We start from the raw sequence: 23,085 nt of genomic DNA, 5'->3' as shown, positions 1-23,085 counted from the left end.
AGTCATTTTGCCGGCTTTTTCTATTATCGGTAGATTTTAATCACGGGGGTTTTTAACAAGTCTTACTGTTGAATTAAAAGTGATATGATGCGACTTATTGACCCGATGGTAGAAAATATACTTATACAAATGGTCCAAGACAATTTTACTTGTGCACATTAGACAAAACAATTATAGATAATTTATATTTTAATTATATGAAATGAAATAAAACCTAATTTAAACCAAATAATAATTAAATTCTTTTTATTTTGTCAAAAAAATTAAATTCTTTTTATCATAAAAAATAATTAAAATTATTAATTATAGATGGATATGGATTTGATTAATAGGACACACGCATAATTAAGGATAGTTAGTTTAATTTGACCAAATTAGAATTCAAAGGCAATTTGTATCCGGAGAATTCAGTTAGTTTTTTGAAGGAAGGAGAGAATTCAGTTAGTTATTTGATTCTTTATTTTATATTTTGCTTAGTTTTTTTTTTTTTTGCTTCGTTTTTTTTAAAGATTTTACTTGGTTATTTGAGAGGCAATTTTATTAGGAATCAACTAGTTAGTTGATCCTGGACGGAATCAGAAGCAATTTATTTTTGAACAGAATTCAACAAGTCTTGTTACATTGAACCTACTTTCCAGTTCTTCAAATTTAAATATCACACTTTAATATTTTTTTATGAAAATCTCACTCTTAAATTCAAATTCATTCCCTTTTACACATTCTTTAACCCTAACTTTCTTCCTCCTCTTAGTCACTATTCTTCTGAATTCTTTTGCAGTCCACCCAAGAAAATGATGAACATAACTCTAACGTCAGAGATATCAAGTCCTTCTCAATCTCAAGATATCGACGCTAATCATCCTCCCGTTCGTGCTCGCCGACGAGCTGCACCACGTAGCGGACCAATCCCTATTCCTTTCATATGGGCAACTGATAGCCGTGCAAAAATCCACAGCCTCAATCATCTCTTACAAAACAGAATCTTTAATATCACTGGTGACGTTCAATGCAAGAGTTGCCGAACAAAGTTCCAAATGTCGTTCGATTTGCAGGCGAAATTTGATGTAATCTCTCGATACTTGGTTACAAACAGGAACAACATGCATGATAGGGCACCAGAGAATTTGATGAATCCAAGATTGCCAAGATGTGTGCATTGCAATCAAGAAAACAGTGTGAAGCCAATAATTGCTGAGAAGAAAAAGAATATCAATTGGTTGTTTCTATTGCTGGGACAAATGCTTGGTTGTTGCAAGCTTGAACATTTGAAGTATTTTTGCAAGTATAACAATCATCATCGAACAGGTGCCAAGAATAGAGTTCTTTATTTGACTTATTTTGAATTATGCCAACAACTTGACCCTACTGGACCCTTCAATGTTCGTTAATTGACGTGCTTTATGGTAGTACTGTTTGCTTACTTATGGCTATGATGATCTATGAATTTTCTTTCTCCTGTTATGATTTTATGTTGGTTTATAAGGTTTGAGGTTATTTGATTTTCTAAATTTGCAGACTCTATCTTAATGAATACATATTCACCAAAGAACGATGCAATTTTATTTTTTATGGATTTTTTCCTAGTCATATTTATGTTTTGCTATGAATCTAATTTAAATCTTTATATACAAAGACCTCAAAACTCAATGAATCTGATTGAAGACCCTATTTTTATGTTTTCCTAGTCATATGATTTTGTTATTTTTTCATTATAACGCCTTTTTAATCTTTGGTTTGGGAACGAAAATGCAATGAGTTCATCAATAAGTGCATCCATATTGTTTTTTAGTACCACAAGTGCATCAATATTGTTGATATTTGGTCTTGGAATTCTATAAATTATATTGCGCCCATGTAATTTTACTCACGAGCATCTTCAAACCTCTATACCCAACCAACCATTAGAGTTTAGAGATAGAATTCATTTGTTCCAAAAGAAAGATGAGTGTAATAACTAAAATTGAACTCTTTCCAATCCTCAATTAAAATTTCATGTGACGAAAAAAATTGAGATTTCAAGAGAGTTTATAGTAGTGTTGTTTTTTTGACCAAATACTAGTGTTGTTAGATAGCAAATATTTTCATTTGTAAATTGCAAGCGTGTTTCGAAAATCTTGAGTTTTGTTAAAATGGCTGTTGGAACATAAGTTTGGAATTAGTTGAAAGTTGAAAACTAAACACCAAGTCTTGGGATTTTAAACTAGTATTATGTGAATTAAAAATAGTGGTAATCCCATGTTAGAAAGAACACACACATTGATATTGTTTATACAGTAGAAACATTTTAAGGACATAAAAGATATGTATTTATTTAGTTAGACTTGAACCATTGTATTGCAATCCATCTCACATTGCAATTCGGACGAGAAGTGTGATAGTGAGAAGTGGGAATGATATACTAATCTGATCGGAATTAAAGTATCCTCAACTAAAAATCTAATGATAAGGGATAATGATATACTAATGATCATAGACACAATATCTATTTCAACAACCATAATTACAATTGTAAAAGGAAGATGTTTGTCCACGACAAGACTAAATAATATATACGTTTGTTCTAAGAGATATTTGTTCTAAGTAATATAACAATGCAATGCACCCTACGACAACAAAGAAAGGAGAGAAAAGTTACCCAACACTAAGGAGCACAAAAGAGATGCTCCGGAGGGCATCCCGGCAAGGTTTTTGCTTCGGCTGTACAAGAAGAGCCGAATGAAAGTTTGTCCGACTAACCTGTTTATACCAAGGGTGAATTGGCAAGACAAATCCAATAAGAAACCCTATTATTAATCCTACAATGTGACCAAAATTATATATTGGCATTTGGAATAATTCAATCCAAGAGCTAAAATGATTATGGCGGCCACAATGAGAATCCACATCTTAGCAAACTACAAAATAACAACAAAAATGAAACTAACTAATGTATGTTATGTGGCATAGATGTAACATGCACTATTTATTATAAGGATTCATTGAGGAGAATCGCAATGAATAAAAGAGTCAATATGTTTGAAACCATGGTAGATCGTAGACTGTCTAATCAAAACTAGATGTCTCACATTTCAACTGTGTGATTCCTAAATTGGACCTTTAAATCCATTTATCAAACAACATTACCTATTATTTCTCGAATAAATGAATTTAAATTCACTATTAGAGGTAAATATGTGTTGCCTGGAATGCAGACAATCCAAATCAAAGTCAAAACTACTCCCTCATATAAACGCGTCACTTATTTAATTTTAGTTGAGGCTTCAATTATATAGGGTTTCTGCAATAATAATGCTTTGAATAAACTAGCAACAGACCCGTGCTAAGCACGGGCCCGTGCTACGCACGGGCAGAGCGTTGAAGTGCGGATTATGCGTCGAAGCACATTTGCAATGTTATATGAATTCAGAAGATAAGAAAAAACTAATGATAAAGCCAACGTTAATGATAAAAGGGAAAATTATTTTGACTTCCTTTGAGATTTTCTTAAATAACACAGACACCCCTTCTAATTTTTGAAACACATCAATCTCCCTTCATTTTATCCATTTCAATCACTTTGTAAATATACAATTTAATCAGTCATTTTGGTTTGTTTATATCAGCTTTCTCTTTTCACAAATAAGTTAAATGAAGTGTTTTTCTCGCAATGGAGAAACAATAACATCATTTGTATTTACCACCAAATAGAACCTAACATCGACAATTACAGAAGAGATCAAAAGAGAATATAGAAATGAGAAATTTTTTGGTGGATGAACATTGTGGTTGATCAATGAAAAGGAAATAATATTCGATATATCTGTATTATTACATTAGAGTTTAAAAAAAAATTAAACCACATTGACCCAGGAACAATAAGTTGGGGAAAATTACCTACATGAAAATTGGAAAGAAAAATGGTCGAAAATTAAATGAGTTTCATACTTGTGTGAAAAAGTTAATTGCTCAAAATAAATGGAATTAACAAAGTTTAAACCATGTTATATTAGAAGAGAAGTGTTTGTCAATTTGATAAAAAAAAAGGGAGATTAGTATTTAGTTAAAAAATAGAGCGGGTGTTTGTGTTATTTAAGAAGATCTTAAGGGAGGTTAGTGTAATTATATGTAAAAATATTTAAAATTGTAAAGATTTCATTATCGATAAAGATGTCGTTATGAGTCTTGTTTATAAATTGTACAACTATATTATTTACTGTGTTGACGGTCGATCCATTAATTATTTTTCGCAGAGGTTCACGTTTCATATTTTTTTGTAACCTAATGTCGCGCCCGTATATGGGTTTGCTACGTTGCGCCCGTGATTAGTGAATTTTTGTTAGGATAGATTTGGGTCGATCCACTTGGTCTGATTTATTATGTTGTATCCCCGTTTTAGGTTGTACCTGAGTCAGGTCTAATGCCCTCAGACTCTTTATCTATTCTTTTTATTTAATATAATTTTTCGTTTGACTAAGTATTTTTAGAAAAGAAGCAATCTTGAAAATGTCTAACTTTTTGAAAAATAAATATATGCCTTGTAATAAATATTTTGTAACTTTCTTGAAGTTATGTTATTTTTTTTTAAGAATGAAGTTTTGTTATTTTGTGATTATCAATCAGAAATTATTGCATGTTTTTTTTTTTATTTTCTTAATGAAAATATTTTTTTCAATGTTTTGTTAGTATCGAAGTTAACTGTCTCAACCATATTTTGTTATTTTATTGATACGTGAAATGTATTTGTTAATGTTTTTATTAAAATTTATATTTTGTGAATATATTTTTTTAGTCCAAATATGTAAACAATTGTCATTTTTTCATTGGATTACCTACAAAAGAAAAACTCATAGGAAGATAGTTCTATTGCATCCTAAAAACTAAAAAATCATTGGAAGTGAGTTATGTATCATCAATAGACTCAGTGTCTGATAAAAGCACATGAACATCTAAAAAAAAAAAAATTGGTACAATCACAAAACTTATTTTTAATAAAATAAAAATATATTTTGATATTGAATTAAAAATTATATATATTTTGATATTCAATCATTTAGTGATTATTTTTGAAAAAGTGGAATCAATTTTGTGTTTGTTTATCATAATAACAATCACTTCTTTGAAAAATTTTGTTTGGATACAACAATATAAAATGGATTTTGTGTTAGAAGATTATCTTCTTGTTTAAAGTTTTTTTAAAATTTATAGCAAACCCCGTAGGGCTTATTTGTTACGAATTAAAATAAAAAGAGTAAATTACACTCTCCTCCCCTCAAAGATACTTGAATTACACTTCTCTCCCCTCTTATGTTAAAATATACACTTCCCTCCCCTCTTATTCAAAACATATTAGAAAATATTTCACTCCCCTCCCTTGAGAGAAGCTTGAATTACATTCCCCTCCCCTTTTATTTTAAAATCTACGCTTTAATCCCTCAATTTTTTTTATTTCTAATAATCTAACAAAAAAAATAATCTAACACATTTAAAAGAAAAATAGCATTGCTGGTTCATTTTAATATAATAAAATTTTGAATACATATCTTTCTCTATTTTTTATTCACAATTTCATTAACATATAGTTTTAAACCATATTATAAAATATGAAACAACCCAAAATAAAATTAAAATATGTGAAAAATTACTAAAGTTGATTAAGTATGGTTATTTAAAAGTGAATTTTATAATCTAAATTATAAAATTAATAACAAAATATTTAAATTTAATTGTTATTGACATTTAGATTATAAAAAAACGAATTTATATTTTTTAAATGGTGATTCAAAATTAATATATATTATACAAATATTTATTTATGTTAAAATAGATTAAAGTGTAGTCCATATTTAATTATTAAGGGAGGGGGTTGTAATTCAAGCATCTTATAGGGGAAGGGAGTGTAAATTTTACTTTTCAAGGAAGGGGAGTGTATATTTTAACATAAGAGGGGATGTGAGTGTAATTCAAGCATCTTTGAGGGGAGTGTAATTTACTCAAATAAAAATAATATTGACATTCAATAATTTAGTGATTTTTTTAAATTTTAATAAAAATATCATAATCTATTTTGTATTTGTTTATGGTAATATAAAATCATTTAAAAAAAAAATATATTGTAGAGTTTGTGTAGATACATCAATATAAGTCCTCGTGAACTTACCTCAGTTGGTAGGGACAATGCATAATATATGCAAGGTATGGGGTTCAAACCCCGACTTCCACCAAAAAAAGATACATCAATATAAAAGAAACTTTTTGTTGCAAAATTACATCAATCTTTTGAAATTTATGTTCTCTCTCAGCTAAATAGGTTCTTTTGTTACAAAAGACACAAAAAGATAAATATAAGTTGACGTGTCAAAATATTAAGATGTGGTAAAATTATGTTTTTACAGATCATTAACTTTCATAATTAGAGAAAGATAATAGATTGTATTTGTTTTTTTAACTCTTTAGATATTTAAAAGTTGAATTATATAAAAATTTGTTTTGATTGAGATTAAGATTAAGTTTGTTTGTAGATTAAGTTAGTGTGTTTTATTGAGTAAATTTGTTTTAATTTGTTTTTAAAAGAGAAAAAATAGGGGGAAGTTGAAACAAAAGACACAAAAGGATATAATTTTGATGACGTGCCATAAGGTTAAGAAGGGGTAAGATTGTATTTTTGGTAGACATTAAGTATCATGATTAGAGAATAGAAAATAGACGATTGTAACTTTTTTAACTCTTTAGATATTTAAAAGTTGAATTATAGGAAAATTTGTTTTGATTGGGATTTAGATTAAGTTTGTTTTTTCTTTAAAAAAGATTTAGTTAGTGTGTTTTATCGAGTGAGTTTGTTTTAATTTGTTTTTGAGAGAGAAAAAATAGAGGAAAGTTGAAGCAAAAGACACAAAAGGATATAATTTTGATGACGTGTCAAAAAATTAAGAAGGGGTAAGATTGTATTTTTGGTAGACATTAAGTTTTATAATTAGAGAATAGAAGAAGTAAAAAACACAAATCTCAGTTGTTACGAATAAACATCCAACACGGTAGAGAGACGTCACACTAGTAAAAACATGAGAACTATAACAATAAAATATTTTTTTCGAATGAATAAAATATTTATAAATATATTTCTTTCGTTTCAAAATAAGTGTCGTTTTAGCAAAAAAATTCGTTTTAAAATGAATATCGTTTTAGCCAAAAAAAAAATTGTTTTAAAATGAATGACATTCTCACCTTTCAATATAGTGTTAATTAAATTTTTCCAATAGTTTGCTAAAAAAAAACTTTTTCCAAAGCATCATATTCAACTTTAATTTATAATGATGGGAAATGCACCAATAAATAATAAGACTATTTTAGTAAAAATGTAATGTCCTTAGACAACATTATTACATTTCTTTATCTCCATCTGCTACAAATTATACACCATCTGATCCTTATTATAAGAAACAATTTACTTTTTAGTTTCATTGGGTAACTTTTATATGTAGTTTATATTTACAAACCACATGATCAAAGAGGTGCAAAGAGCAGACCTCCCTGTTCCTTGAAGGCCCAAGCTCAAACCAAACCCTAGCTTATATAATCACATTCACGCCGCAAAAACATTCATAGTCACAGCGTTACTTGTTCCTTAAACAAACAATGTGTTAGTTACCGCAAACCTATCTTGGATACCTCAAAATCATCATCTATCTGACACGCCTCTGCCGCCGCTATTGCAACCACCACCAATAACTACAACTCTTATTCGATGAGCGTGTATCTGCCTGAAGAAGTGATAAAGGAAATCCTTCTGAGGTTGCCGGTGAAGACTTTACTACGCTGCAGGTGTGTCTGTAAGTTATGGCTTTCTATCATCTCTCATCCACATTTTTCATCTTCACATTTTCAACTTGCTGCCTCTCCCACACATAAAATAATGGTCTTCAAAGCTGCTGCTTATTTTACTCAACCCCTATCCATAGATTTTAACGATGATGATTCTTCTTATCGTTCACTAAGCCTTGATTTTAAGCCTCACCGATCCCACCCTGAAATTATTAAAGGTTCTAGTAGAGGGTTTCTTCTATTATTGAACTGTTACGGTTGCATCTACCTGTGGAATCCAACCACCGGTCTCAACCAAAAAATACCTAAGTCTCCTATAACTCTTGTCAATGAATTACATATTATCAAGTTTCTGTATGCTTTGGCATACGAACCGTCAACTGATGATTACTTGGTAGTTTTGGGGTCCTACAAAGCTGATGATCACCTTGAGCCTATATCTAGTTCAATTGACTTGGAGATTTTCTCATTGAGAGCTAATAAGTGGAAACAAATTGAGGTTGCTTCTCATTTGCCTTATATCTTTACTGATGCCTATGAATTTCGTCCCAGAGTCGGGTCGTTCTTAAATGGGGCTATTCATAGGCTGGTTCATAATTCTGAGACCAACCGGGATGTTATTATTGCCCTTGATTTAAAGGAAACAACAATGTCAGAGATAGCTCTTCCAGATGATTATAATATTCTTTATGCTTCTCGTTTAGAATTTGATGTGTTGGTACTTAACGGGCTTATCGGTGTATGGGTTGCAAATAGGGTTACAGTTAAGATATGGATGATGCAAGAATACGCTGTCCATTCATCTTGGACTTTTTATATGCATCCCGCTCCTCAAGACAATGATTTTTCCCTAACATGCTTTACAAATTGTAATGGAAATGGATTGAAGAAGTTTAACGACAAAGGACAGCGGCTAGAGCATCAATTCTATTTATCATCATATAAAAAGAATGTGGCGATGTATACAGAGTCTCTGCTTTCACTCCCTAGCGGCATTGATCAAGCTTAAGAAGACGACAAGTGTGGCGATAACAAATAAAAAGTTTTTAATACAGTATTCTGTATGTTATTGTTGTGTTAATATTAAGCAATTTGTTTTCTTCGATTGTTCCCACTCGGTAATAATTTGTTTCCTTCCTTTCTTTTATTGGGATTTTTTGGTTGAAGACGTGATTAAAAAAAAATTGTTGCATTGCATGATGATATGGAGTCAATTTTTAAGCTGTGAAAATCAGTTGACGGTGGGTACTAGTTATGCGAACCGGATGCCATGTTATTGCATGTGATGTTTAATTTAGCCTATGATATGCATGTAATTAGTTTATGTATAAATAAACACCAATAAGATTGTATTGATTTTCTTGTAGACAAACTTGCTGTCAAGATCTAATCTAAATCTTAACAATTCCAAATAATTTTTATTTGATGAGTAAGTATATACAGATTGAGGAGTTAAAAGATGAGTCATTTATCCTTAGCCATCTTTGGGATAAACATTTCTCCATAAGTTGAAAATGAAATGCAGAGCATAAAGATCAAGAATCTGTATCAATCTGGCATTTTAGAAGGATGTGGACTCCATTTGTAGGGATAGCGAAAAAAAATTCTGCTGTGAAGGTCATTAGTTGTATGCTCAAATGATTATCCTTTAATTGGTGACTACGTAAGGAATTATGACCTTTCTTGGTGCTTCTAATTCTGTTGAAACCACCCTTATTGTTGGTATTTTCTTGCCGATAAGTTTCAAACGTCTCACTGCAAGATTTGCAATAGCAATGATTTCACATCTTTCCTTACTTCCTTAAGAATTGTGGATTCTAAAATCTGCGAGAGTTGGATGTCCGGTTAAGTAAAATCTTTTATTACTGTCAAACTGTTTCGACTTTTTAACTGTCCGGTAACGTTCCTTTGTGCACATGCCATAACCACCTTGACTAAGGAACCTATTCTCGTTGTAGATATCTGTTGCTCTTTTCAGCTCTATTTTTGTAAAAAGCTTTGCTATTTCTCCATTTCCATAAGATGATAACTTCTCTGTAACAAGTAGCCTACGTTTTGCCTGAATAGCTTTTCCGGATGAATACTAAGTAGCCTACTTGTTACACAGAAGACTACTTGTTACTAACATCTAAATTTTGTGAGACAATTTTAATAATAATGTCCTTCGTGTTTTTTAATTTGATTACGCTCATAAAATCAGTTTATTTACCTATTTGTTAGGTTTGTTAAATAGTAAGCAGTCAACATGGGTAAGGCTGTATTTTGCGGTATAAGCAGGTTTGGGTTTGGTTTTGGCCTTCAGAAGCAAAGGTTTTTTTCCTCTGCTCTGGTGTGTGCTGCAGGTGTTTTGGTTTTAAGGGCAGTCGCAGTCTTGAAGTTTTGTCGTTGGGTGTTGGCTTTATTTGCTTTATGTTTTTTAGGCTTTGACGAGCTATCTGGTGTTTGACCGTTTCTAACCCACTATCTCTTATATGATTGAAGATGTAAGATGAGCAATTCCAATTTATATTTCCACTAAGTTTCAAAAGTATGTTTCAATTATATATCCTTAAGGTTCCTATTTCTTTAGAAGACAGCGATCAACTTGTCTGGAAAGAAAGAGTGGTGATTGGGCTCTATCTGCAAATATATACCTTACTTGCACCTCAAGCACCAGCAAAATCCCAAGAATTGGGCTAAGATGATTTGGTTCAATTTTATACCCCCTTACACTCCTTTCTCTTTGCGTGGTTCATTCATGATAAGTTACCTACTAAAAACAACCTTTAGAATAAAAGTGTTGCATTATAGTGTCAGCTTGCAGCTTCTGCCTTAATCACTATAATTCTGCTGAACATATCTTGGGTGCGTTTGTTTCAGCTTTAAAGAAAAAAAATAGATTTTGAATAAGAATCTAGAGATTTTTAGAAAAAAATCTAAAGCTATTTCTGTTTGTTTACTATCATAAAAATCATTTTTTAAAAATTTGAAACTCTTACACTTGAGTTCCTTGTATTTAGAAAAAAATAGATTTGGAAAAGCTACTTGGAATAGCTTTTCATTGAGGCTAAAAATGATTTTTTTAACAAAATAGATTTTTTGAAAATCTAAAACAAACACTACAAAAATAAAAAAAGTGATTTTTTGGTTAAAAAAATAGTTTTTTTTCAAAAGAATCCAAAACAAACAGCCCCTTGTCACATTTTCATTATGCGAACCATATTAGAACATAGTTATTTGATTTGATCGGTGTCAATGTGGCGGGTTCTTGGTTACATGAAGCGACATTGGGGTTGGATTGAAATCATGGTCAAATTCCGATTGTTTATTTCGGATTTACCATTGGTGGGGCATCCTAGAAAGCTTAACTTTTGGCATCTGTTGGTTGAGCGTATTAGAAGTCGTTTGCGGGCTGAAAAAGTAAGAACTTATCTTTGGGGGGTCGGCTGATCTTGCATAAGTATGTTCAATCCTATATACCGGTTTTTTTTTTTTCTTCAAGGTTTCCTAAGGTATCATTTCTTCCGTTGATTCTATTTTCAGTAAAAAAAAATGGGGACGGGGTGAGGATGTTAGAAAAATGTCTTGGATCAAATGGGATACTTTGTGTTTGGAAAGGGAGAATGGAAGTTTGGGGCTTAGGAGGTTAAAGGAGTTTAATATTTTGTTACTAGGGAAGTGGGTTTGGAGGGTGTTGAAGGAGATGGAGAATTTGTGGTACAAAGTGTTGGTTGCGCGATATGGTGAGGAAGGAGGTCGGTTGTGTTTCGATGGGAGAAGAGGGTCGGTTTGGTGTGAGAATATGTAGAAAATTAGGATGGGGGATGGTTTGGTGAATGAAGGGTAGTTAGTCAATAATATAAACCGTGAGGTGAGGAACGGGTTGTAAACTTTATTTTGGAGAGATTCGTGGCTTGATGACGTCCCCCTAGAAGTTAGTTGTCGTAGATTGTTTGAGTTAGCAGAAAATAAGCTAGTTCCCATCGCAGACATGAAGATGATGGGGTGGGAAGTAGGTGGGGAGGCTTGGAAATTAAATGGCATCGAAGGTTGTTTGCATGAGAGGAGGAGTTGGTGAGGGTGTGTGTGGAGAGATTGGCTATTGTTAATCTGCAGGTTGACATGGACGACCGATGAATTTTGAAGCTTCATTTATCCAAATGTTATACGATAATAAAATGCTTATAAAAATTTGACTTAAGTTGATGTTGATTTTAATGTGAGTTTCAATCATGTGTTGTGGCCGAAAATGATTTCGCTTAAATTTAATATTTTTATTTGGAGATTATTGTTGAATCAGCTCCCAACCAAGTATCTCTTGGCGAGGCATCGTGTTTTGGATGTATTTGATAATACTTGTTTTGGTGATTGTGGTTTTCCGGAAGATATAGATCATCTTTTCGTTACTCGCAAAGTGTTTGGTACTTGTAGTTATCGATTTCAGGTTGGCATGGTATCTCGACGATTTTCCATGGAAACATTCAAGATCATCTACTGCAGTTTGGTGGTCTAGGTGGGTTCTCTAAAAAATCCCGCCTGACTTTTAATATTATTTGGATTTTAGTTCTTTGTGTCATTTGGAAGGAAAGAAATGGTCGAGTTTTTCAACAAAAGAGTGATCATATTCAAACCTTGAGTGAAAGGTCAAGCTGCAGACTTATTGGTGGTTCAAATCGTTTTATATTTCGATTTTAATTATCTATTGTGTCGGCAGAATCCATTGTTCTTCTTAAAAGCAATGTTGTAATTTTCTTAATTTTTGTGAATTGTTCAGATTGTTAAGATGTTCTAGCACTCATTGTGCTAGACGAGCTTTGATATAATTTCTTTAGCCTTTAAAAAAAAGGATGAGAGTTTTTCAATTGTCTTATGAGTTGCTCAAAATATTTATTTTTATCACATTTACATGAGCATCTAAATAACTACAAGGAAACATATAACCTATAAATTCCTTAAAATATATGTAACTTTTTTTAACAAGTAAAAATGATATATATTAACACTGTCAAGCAATCTCTTCCGCACAAGGTATACCAAAAAGACCACATAAATTTTACAAAGTCAGATATATGTAATTTATAAAATTAGTTGTAAATTTATAATATAATATTTGGTTTGTAAAAAAAACATAATATTTGGTTCGAGAATCTATAAAATTGAGCCTGAAATCATTTCACAATCTCAACACTTTTAATAGAAAATAATTTTTTCGGAAAAAAATAGAAAATTAATTTACTTTAGTGTTACTATTTTATAAAAGAGAATTTCACAATCATATTTTAAGTTCAGATCTTGAGAATACGTGATTTAAAATTATATACATTCTCAATTTCTCATATTACATCTCATTAATTATATAAAAATATTATAAAATATTGTCAATTCAAGTATACGATATTCAATGTTTGAATAAACAAAATTGAATTGAAAATTATTTCACAATCGTAACACTTAAAAATTACAATAGTCTTATGCTGTAAAAGACATTTTACCAAAGATCCAAACCTTAAGAATATATGATTTTATTTAAAAAAAGAATATATGATTTAATTTCCCAAATAAGGAATATATGATTTAAAATATAATATTGAACTCTCAAATTTAAATAACACCAAATATTTACATATTTTACAAATAAATTTCAAAGCACATGAGTTTTTTCCTTCAAAAAAAAAAAGCACATGAGTTTTTATAGATTAAAACAATACCACTGTTGGTATTTTTTTTAGGAACCACTGTTGGTAATATTAACTCTATTATATTTCGTTAACATATTTTGAATGTCATAAAATAAAATATGTCCCATATTTGGTTAACATATTTTGAATGTAATAAAATAAATAAAATATGTCCCATTAAAGTAGAATGTTTTTTAAAATAAAAATGAATCTAATATTGGGTGATTGTGAAGAAAATTTGTTTCTTAATTCAAAATTCCAGTTTGTCGCTATAAATTATATACTTGAGAGATTGTCCAAGGCACACCTAGAAATAAATCCAAACAATTGAACTCAAATGTGATTCATGAGTTCCACCAAAAGCAATATTTTTGCAAAACTTTATTTACCTGTCAGCTTAACTCTAAATTACTAAGACCTTTTTTCCTGAAAATCAAAAGGTTACCGCAAGAAGAAAAAAAAAACATAGAAAGAAAGAACCCTGGAAAACTTCGCAGAGGTACGCGTTTTTGAAAAAAAATTTCTTCCATTAAAATTTGAGAATTGCTATTTTCCACGAAGGATTTACCAACGAATATTAAGAATGTACATGTGTATATGTGTTTTAAAAAGATGGAAAACTATTACTTCCGGATTTAATGGAAATCATGGCCATGTGTTTGTGAAAATGGATGGCAGATATCAAGTCGTGGTTTTCGTGGATAGCCAATTCGTTGGAACAAGCATTTTCCTTAAAATTTTAGTATGTTAGTCGTTAATACAAAATCAATCTTATATCTTTATGATTTTTTTTTTTTTAAACTTCAACCATGTATCCTTAATTATGATATTTTTTCATTGTGAAAATTCCCCTATGAGTTTAACTAAGTATCATACTCCCTCCGGTCCTATTTACAAGAGAAAAATCGGTTAACAAAAGTTGTTGTATTTGGTTAAAAATTCAGTCCAAATACATCAATTTTGGTTGACCCAACTTTTTCTTATAAATAGGACCGGAGATATTTACCAACGAAAAGACAGATCTAGCATGCTCGTCTGTTCGCTTTTCTATCACGTTTAATTATATATCATCATTATAAATTTTAAGCATATACCACACATAAATAATTTTCGTAAATAAATCAAAATAAGTCCCCCCCCCCCCCCCCCCCCCCCCCCCCCCACACATTGTCACTCTATTTTTAGAGTATTTTTTCGGATTGTTTCTATTATCATTATATTTTAATCACGGGGATTATTAATAAGTCTTACTATTGAATTAAAAGTGATATGATGCGACTTATTGACCCTATGGTAGAAAATATACTTATACATGGTCCAAGACAATTTTACTTGTGCACATTAGACAAAACAATTATAGATAATTTATAATTTAATTATATGAAAGAAAACCTAATTTAAACCAAATAATAATTAAATTCTTTTTATTATAAAGAATAATTAAAAATATTAATTATAGATGGATAAGAATTTGATTAATAGGATAGTTAGTTTGATTTGACCAAATTACAATTCAAAGGGAATTTATATCCGGAGAATTCTGTTAGTTTTTTGAAAATATACTTATACATGGTCCAAGACAATTTTACTTGTGCACATTAGACAAAACAATTATAGATAATTTATAATTTAATTATATGAAAGAAAACCTAATTTAAACCAAATAATAATTAAATTCTTTTTATTATAAAGAATAATTAAAAATATTAATTATAGATGGATAAGAATTTGATTAATAGGATAGTTAGTTTGATTTGACCAAATTACAATTCAAAGGGAATTTATATCCGGAGAATTCTGTTAGTTTTTTGAAGGAAGGAGAGAATTTAGTTAGTTATTTGATTCTTTATTTTATTTTTATTATTTTGCTTCGTTTTTTTTAAGGATTTTACTTGGTTATTTGAGAGGCAATTTTATTAGGAGGATCAGTTAGTTAGTTGATCCTGGACGGAAACAGAAGCAATTTATTTTTGAACAGAATTCAATAAGTCTTGTTACATTGAACCTACTTTCCAGTTCTTCAAATTTAAATATCACACTTTAATATTTTTTTATGAAAATCTCATTCTTAAATTCAAATTCATTCCCTTTTACACATTCTTTAACCCTAACTTTCTTCCTCCTCTTAGTCACTATTCTTCTGAATTCTTTTGCAATTGCAGTCCACCCAAGAAAATGATGAACATAACTCTAACGTCAGAGATATCAAGTCCTTCTCAATCTCAAGATATCGACGCTAATCATCCTTCTGTTCGTGCTCGCCGACGAGCTGCACCACGTAGCGGACCAATCCCTATTCCTTTCATATGGGCAACTGATAGCCGTGCAAAAATCCACAGCCTCAATCATCTCTTACAAAACAAAATCTTTAATATCACTGGTGACGTTCAATGCAAGAGTTGCCGAACAAAGTTCCAAATGTCGTTCGATTTGCAGGCGAAATTTGATGTAATCTCTCGATACTTGGTTACAAACATGAACAACATGCATGATAGGGCACCAGAGAATTTGATGAATCCAAGATTGCCTAAATGTGTGCATTGCAATCAAGAAAACAGTGTGAAGCCAATAATTGCTGAGAAGAAAAAGAATATCAATTGGCTGTTTCTGTTGCTGGGACAAATGCTTGGTTGTTGCAAGCTTGAACATTTGAAGTATTTTTGCAAGTATAACAATCATCATCGAACAGGTGCCAAGAATAGAGTTCTTTATTTGACTTATTTTGAATTATGCCAACAACTTGACCCTACTGGACCCTTCAATGTTCGTTAATTGACGTGCTTTATGGTAGTACTGTTTGCTTGCTTATGGCTATGATGATCTATGAATTTTCTTTCTCCTGTTATGATTTTATGTTAGTTTATAAGGTTTGAGGTTATTTGATTTTCTAAATTTGCAGACTCTATCGTAATGAATACATATTCACCAAAGAACGATGCAATTTTATTTTTTATGGATTTTTTCCTAGTCATATTTATGTTTTGCTATGAATCTAATTTAAATCTTTATATACAAAGACCTCAAAACTCAATGAATCTGATTGAAGACTCTATTTTTATGTTTTCCTAGTCATATGATTTTGTTATTTTTTCATTATAACGCCTTTTTAATCTTTGGTTTGGGAACGAAAATGCAATGAGTTCATCAATAAGTGCATCCATATTGTTGATATTGGTCTTGGAATTCTATAAATTATATTGTGCCCATCAAATTTTACACTTGAGCATCTTTAAAATTTAACTCATGGTCAATGTTTCCATAAGCAACTTATAATCTTCTGGTTATCTTCATCAGTAAACGAAGTTAGTTTAATGCTGATTATGTTTACAAACACATCACAAGCCTAATATTTTGAGGTTAATTTGCATGCAGCTTTGCATAGTCATGTTTATAGTACTGTAATGTCCAGTATTGAAAATTGATAGCCATATAAGGTACTTTATCTATTTTTCAAGATTGAAAAGCAGAAAATGAGTTTAATATATTCAGTACCGATTTTTCACGAGTGGAAACATGTTGAGTACTTATTTTGCATCTTGGAATACTTAAGATTCTAGAATATAATCCAACTTCATTTGCTGATGAATATTCTTGGTATACACTAGTGGAAACATGTTGAACTTAATTGTTTCCTTTCTTTAATTCCTTAATTTCGTCGATTATTATTTGTTGTTACTTTGTAATTAATCAATAGTTGTATTGATACAGTTAAATTAACAATAAAAATTAGGAACAGCAATAGCAATTAGTAGATTACTTATTTAGCTCCCTTGTAATCTCTTTAATTAGTACTTTTGAGTTGTGACTAGTAAACAAAGGAAACTTTCATTCTCCCTTTTTGATGATATCAATTATCAACTAAGGAAGTTTTTGAGTAGTGTAGTCATTACCATATGCACAATCTCCCGTGAAACTAAGCCACATTTCAAACAAAAACTTACAATCTCTCCCCCTTTGACAACAACTAAAAGGGAGAAATAGTATAATAGAAGGGAATATCGTAACTTAAGCAAGCATCAATACACAACATAATAATACAGATCCGAACACAACACTCGCACAACTACGCCGATAACAATTTGAGAAATGAAGTTTTTTTTATAAGCCCAAAGTAGGGAAGGTATCAAGGGGAATCAAGGACATCCCAACTAGGTTGGCACCTCGCTGACACCCTATGCCACCTACTCAAAAAATATTATTACAACAAAGGAGAAATATATACAAAGACGGAGGACCAAACCAAAACCCCTAAAAGACAGAACAAATCCATAAACATAAAATGCAACAGCCAACTTGGAGAAACGAAAGTTCGACAATCCATTACGATCCCTAGCAAAGTTCTGCATCAAAGCCTGAGGAATAGAAGACAACCACACAACACAGTGCCTGAAACTGAGTGACCATGAGTTGCTAATTTATCCGCAGAACAATTGCCTTCCCGAAAAATATGAGAACAAATATCTTGAATGCCGAGATGAAAACAATTATGCCAACATACGATTATGTAAACAAAAAGGGACAATGTGGGGATTCTTGAATGCTTGAACAGCTGTCGAAGAATCACTCTCAATCCAAACCTGCGTCCCATTGTTGGCAGCCGCATGCTCCATGGCTAATATCATGCCATGCAATTCCGCTTCCAACACCGAAGATATGCCTAAGTTACTCGCAAAGCAGGCCAAAAAAGTGGCTTCGTGGTCCCTAAAAATTCCTCCACAAGCAACATGGCCACCAAGCACTGACTCATCTGTGTTCACCTTAATAAACGGAGAGGCAGGAGGCTTCCAACAAACTGGAATAATATCCTTAAAGCGCTGGAATGAAGGTGCAATCATAAAGTTTTCCATTAACCAATTATCAGAAGTTGTGCAATCACCGTTGGAAATGTTACCGCTTAAAGCAATGGACGATGTAATCTTAGATTTTGCCGCATACAAGTGCGGAAAGCCTCGGCTAAATCTAATCATATTTTGAGCTAACCAGATAGTGTGAAACGTATGAACCAAAGCAGCAAGAAATACATCACGAACCTGGGAACTACAATTCGACGGAACACAATTAAACACCACCACATAAGAAGTGTCAAGCGAGCAGAGGAGCTGAATAGCCAGCCATTGCCAAATATGCCTAGCATACAGGCAGGTCAAGAAAAGATGGGAAGAAGACTCCTCGGAATCAAAGGACAACACGCAAACGGACACCGCTGTACAACCTCTCAAGCGCAAATTCTCGTCAGTAGGAACCTTGTTATGAAGGAGGCGTCAAACAATAAAGGAGGAAGATGGAGGGATTCAAGCTCGCCAAATAAAGGCTGAAAGTTTGCTTGGCTGAAAAATTGCCGTCTACAATGCACCCAAACAGCTTGTCTGGAAGAGGAGTTGCCGAAAGAGTAACGTTCTCAATGGCTGCTGACACAGTCGGGTTCTCCATAATACAAGCGAGCAAGCCCCCATTGACCCCCATAAATGGCCAAGTCAAGGGTACACAGTAACGTGCCAAAGGATGCTTGTGAAATATTAAAAACCTCCACCAGCGGCGTGCCCAACCAATTATCTAACCAAAGATTAATTCGAGCACCATTACCGATTAACAAAATAGAATTAGAAATTATGACCTCCATATGCGCTTTGATCCCAAGCCAAATAGATGAAGTAAAGTACCGTTGAATTGGACGTCTATGAGAGAAATAACGGTGCTGAAAATGTAACGAGCATTGAGAATCCCCGGAAAATAATATACTCTGAGTTGTGCAACTTGCTATTGGTTCTATCTAATACTTTTGGAATGGGATTCTCGTCATTATAATAATTGGGTTAGGCCTATTAGACACATACCGTTAGATCTTCTGATTGGAGATTCATCATCACTAAAAGGCAATGAAAACTTTGTACTTATTATAACATATAACCAAAAATAAATAAATTTTGTCCCATTAAAATAGTATGTTTTTAAAATAAAAATCTATTTTTTTTTTTTAGAAAAAGGATTTAGTTACAAAATAATAAAAATGAAATTCCTTTTTAGCTTCTGAAAAATAAAATCAATATTTTTTTATATGAAAAAGGATTTAGTTACAAATAAAAATGAAACTAATGTTGGGTGATTGTGTAGAAAATTGATATTTATTTTAGAAACCCTAGTATGTAGATGGGATTTCACTATAAATAATTGATCAATTGTTCTAAACCTAGAAAGCAGTTGGAAACTGGTACGCGTACACCTTTCTACTACTAGAAAGTTTGGGAACAGACTCTGCTCAGCTCTTTCCAGAAATTTTGTGGAATGTTTTGTTCTCGGCGATCTTTGTCTACACAATTTTCTTCATAGTGTCAATGGTTCAGTCTTCGCCATTTCGCGTGCCCTTTATCTTAATGACATGTCTTGCTTACCAATATGGCTTATCGAAGTTGGTTGTTGAAGCATCAAGGTTCACTGTCATATGTTACTCTTTTAGAATAAATGGAATCTTGTTTGCTGCCTCTATTGAGATTCTTGGTTTTATATTGCTTTTTTTTTTGTTGTGATCATGCTTATTGAATTTTCTCAAAGCAAAATAGAGGACTAAGGTGTGCTTACAAATTTTTTTGGGAAAAAAAGTTTTTGGATGCTATTTTTGTGTGCTTACAAATTTGTCAATTACTAATCTCATTCCCATGGGTCAATAAGTTATTTGAAAATTATGGTTCTTTATGTACAATATATTTTATTTAAAATTTATGCTCGAAATAAAGTGAAAGTTTTTTTTACAGTTACGTGAAAGTTATTTATTTCAAAAAAAAGGTTTGTATGTGCTGTTTATCAAGAAACAAGTACAGCATTCCTCTTTAGTTAGACTTGGTTGTACACAAAACAAATCAAAATATGTATCCGACATTGTGTTATTCATATAGGATATTGTTTTCTGTCAAAAAAGAAGAAGCTAGCTAGGATATTGTTATTTGTGGTATTTGTACATAAATCAAAACATACATTTTTTGAAATAATTGATATGTGTCTAAATTTCTAATGAGGTTAACCATAGTCCCATGTGATCAATGTATTAAAATATGTCATTAATTTCAAGGGGAATTGTTATAGTTGATGCCCTTCCATGAAACAAAAGAATTGAAACCATGTGACCTCAAATTTGCAGAAAAGGAGAAGATTGAAGTTTTAGGGTTTCAAGCTCAACCCCAAATTGCAGTTGTAACTGAATCAGAAATTTATCACACAGTCATTTATCTCTATATTTTCATCTTCTACTCGATTCATGTTTCTCCTTTCCACGATTTCGTAATCGTCGGTTCCCTGCGATCTTCTCTTCGGTTGGTGGTTCACGTGATTTTCTTTGTAGATTACTTCTGTTTCTGTTTGTCTTTGTTTACCCTATCAGAAGTTTGTGATATTTTGTTGTAGTTATGATTTAAAATAGAAAAAGAAGGTGAACTTGAAGTTGGATGTTGATGGAGTTTGTATTTTTTTAAAATTAAATCTGCTTAAATATTAATATTAATTTATATAAAAATATTAAAACTAATTACAAAATTACAGTTTTAAACTGTTTTATTTAACTTATTTTAATTTCTATAATTTATCTTTTATTGTGTCACGTGGCGAGAAATAATTGTGTCATGTGATACTTTATTAATTTGGTTTTTTCTTTAATGTTAGACTAATAGAGGGATCAATAGCAAATTTTTTGCAAACTGAAAGGACTTAAACCAAACAAAGAAATGCAAAAACCAATTTCAAAAAGTGGCGAAAGTGCAGGCACCAATAACATATTTAACCATAAGTTTTAACTCATTAAATGTATGTTTATAATAATCTTATACGTGTTTCATCGTTGCCATCTAATGTCATTATTCCTGTTAAAAAAATATAATATGACTATTTTTTATGTAATTAGCTTATGTGAATATTTTTATCTGGATATATTTACATTATGTTTACCTAATTATTCAATTTATTTAATTACATGACAAAAATAAACAATTACATTTTCATATTTTAAAAATTGATTTATTTTAAACTGTTGTGAATCTTAGTCACTTGAATATTCAATTAAAAATAATCTCATAATATATGAGTCTCTCAAGAAGAAGGTGCATATGGTATGAATATAATAAAGAGATCTCAATCCATGGATGCACCATATTCAAGATCTCAACCCATCACTCCCACCTCTTCCTTTTCTCTTCCTAGATCATGTAGTAAGATCGAATCCCACAAAATAGTAAACCTTGTCGAGTACTCTTATGTTTCAGACCTTGTCGAGTACTCTTATATTCCAGATGATGCTCATATTTCTAAAATTATACCTCCCCTCTTAAGCCTTTGTAACATCTTCAAAAGACAAAGATCATTCACCTGGTTAAGCAGACACTTAGTTTCAACAAACCGACCTCACATGAAGGAATATGTTCAGTCATCTTGACTTGATCAATGTAGCCTTAAAGCAACAAACCAAGAACGATATGTATATTTAGAGAATCCTTAAAGTCTCATAAATCACTGAAAATATGAAGGATACACAACTTTACATTTTGGAGTTATTAGGGTAATTCTTTCTCTTTATAAATCGACATGTTTTTGTATAGGATAACTCTCGTAGATTCAAGTTGTATTCATTATGAAAATGTTGTGATTGGGACTGTACTGACTTCACCTCCATGCTGGTAGTATTGTGCTTACAATTTTCCCAAATTACAACGTAAGCCTTAATGATAACACTCTACCCTCAAGATTAAAAGTTCAATTACAAATCACTAGATTTGACCGAGTTCCAAAAGCCTTGTCCGTTACTCTGCATCACCAAGTAATTTATCGCCTTTAGAACCACTCGATAGATTTTTCCCTCTCAGGATGTTCTTATAACTCATTGTTGGTTGTTACAAACAGAGAAGAAGACGTACCCTCCATTGTCTTTAGGAGAATCTCAAGAGAGAAGTTAACTCAATTAATTTCTTTAGAACGGATAACAAATTATGATAAGATCCATCAAGACAGAAGACCAATACATTCTTAAGAGGCTACCTTTAAAAGATTTGTTGATATGTTAGTCAAAACAATTTTAAAAAAGCCAGATGAAGAACCATGCTCAACATCCTCTATCTTCCAAACCATGATGATCCAACCTATACTAAAAGAAGTTTGGGTCCCATTTATGTTGTCATTGTTAAAGGAAAGACTATATATAATAATAAAATAGATGACCATTTTATTTGGGATGTAGACCCTAGTATGTGTGACTCAAGATTGATTGTTGCATTCATAATGATGATATTGACAGAGATATCATCTTCCTAAAAAGAAGAGAGAAAAAGAGTGTGTACAACATCTCCTCCACCACAAAGATGGTATGATCCTAATAATGGTCATCGTGCAGGAATTGATAAGAAAGCTCGTCCTCTTCCATTTTACGAGGAATCCCTTAAAATCCTCATTAAAGAAAACTTATTGTCACCTGACGATTCTGATATCATTGTATGGTCTCCTTTAGACTACTTTAAATCAGTAAATCCTCCAAAAAAAATACCCAACCAATCCCTTGCTTCATGTTTTCAGGTTCAACTTCATAATATGACCAACATTTCCCTACTTTAGAAACAAAAATAGACCCCATCACAAGCAGATCATCCAAACCATTCAT

General features: G+C 31.6%; 4 protein-coding genes across 4 annotated transcripts; 3 read left to right on the top strand and 1 right to left on the bottom strand.

Annotated features, from left to right (window-relative positions):
• Nucleotides 1-581: 581 nt before the first annotated feature.
• On the top strand, nt 582-1,517 carry LOC146946489 (uncharacterized). The gene has a single exon (XM_085748904.1). It carries the CDS (start codon nt 792-794, stop codon nt 1,386-1,388), a length of 597 nt encoding a protein of 198 aa, XP_085605030.1. The 5' UTR covers nt 582-791; the 3' UTR covers nt 1,389-1,517.
• A 5,891-nt stretch (nt 1,518-7,408) lies between these two features.
• Nucleotides 7,409-8,895, top strand: LOC146946488 (F-box/kelch-repeat protein At3g06240-like). Its single transcript, XM_085748903.1, has one exon. The coding sequence runs from the start codon at nt 7,721-7,723 to the stop codon at nt 8,804-8,806; it is 1,086 nt and encodes a 361-aa protein (XP_085605029.1). The 5' UTR covers nt 7,409-7,720; the 3' UTR covers nt 8,807-8,895.
• A 2,461-nt stretch (nt 8,896-11,356) lies between these two features.
• On the top strand, nt 11,357-16,323 carry LOC146946487 (uncharacterized). Its single transcript, XM_085748232.1, has 3 exons — nt 11,357-11,531; nt 14,586-14,618; nt 15,676-16,323. The coding sequence occupies exons 1-3, from the start codon at nt 11,357-11,359 to the stop codon at nt 16,224-16,226; spliced, it is 759 nt and encodes a 252-aa protein (XP_085604358.1). The 3' UTR covers nt 16,227-16,323.
• Nucleotides 16,324-17,577: 1,254 nt separating this feature from the next.
• On the bottom strand, nt 17,578-18,917 carry LOC146946486 (uncharacterized). Its single transcript, XM_085748231.1, has 4 exons — nt 18,801-18,917; nt 18,032-18,697; nt 17,712-17,806; nt 17,578-17,635 (listed from the first exon to the last, which is right to left on the bottom strand). Exons 1-4 carry the CDS (start codon nt 18,915-18,917, stop codon nt 17,578-17,580), a joined length of 936 nt encoding a protein of 311 aa, XP_085604357.1.
• Nucleotides 18,918-23,085: the final 4,168 nt, after the last annotated feature.

The sequence above is a fragment of the Medicago sativa genome, chromosome 2 (assembly GCF_051527215.1).
Source record: "Medicago sativa cultivar Bolivia chromosome 2, Bolivia_mono, whole genome shotgun sequence".
NCBI classification, from domain to species: domain Eukaryota; kingdom Viridiplantae; phylum Streptophyta; class Magnoliopsida; order Fabales; family Fabaceae; genus Medicago; species Medicago sativa.
The sequence above is the reverse complement of the archived record's forward strand: the minus strand, read 5'-3'. Positions and strand labels throughout refer to the sequence as shown.

Bases quoted from the DNA above. Each gene is read 5' to 3' on its own strand.
- LOC146946486 (XM_085748231.1), bottom strand. From the start codon at position 18,917: ATGGGGGTCAATGGGGGCTTGCTCGCTTGTATTATGGAGAACCCGACT. The intron at 18,698-18,800 runs GTAGACGGCAAT...CTTCATAACAAG, and splicing joins ACAAGCTGTTTGGGTGCATT to GTTCCTACTGACGAGAATTT. The intron at 17,807-18,031 runs GTTTGGATTGAG...TCTATTCCTCAG, and splicing joins CTGCCAACAATGGGACGCAG to GCTTTGATGCAGAACTTTGC.
- LOC146946487 (XM_085748232.1), top strand. From the start codon at position 11,357: ATGTCTTGGATCAAATGGGATACTTTGTGTTTGGAAAGGGAGAATGGA. The intron at 11,532-14,585 runs GTCGGTTGTGTT...AATCAAAATAAG, and splicing joins GCGATATGGTGAGGAAGGAG to TCCCCCCCCCCCCCCCCCCC. The intron at 14,619-15,675 runs ACATTGTCACTC...GTCCTTCTCAAT, and splicing joins CCCCCCCCCCCCCCCCCCAC to CTCAAGATATCGACGCTAAT.
- LOC146946488 (XM_085748903.1), top strand. From the start codon at position 7,721: ATGAGCGTGTATCTGCCTGAAGAAGTGATAAAGGAAATCCTTCTGAGG.
- LOC146946489 (XM_085748904.1), top strand. From the start codon at position 792: ATGATGAACATAACTCTAACGTCAGAGATATCAAGTCCTTCTCAATCT.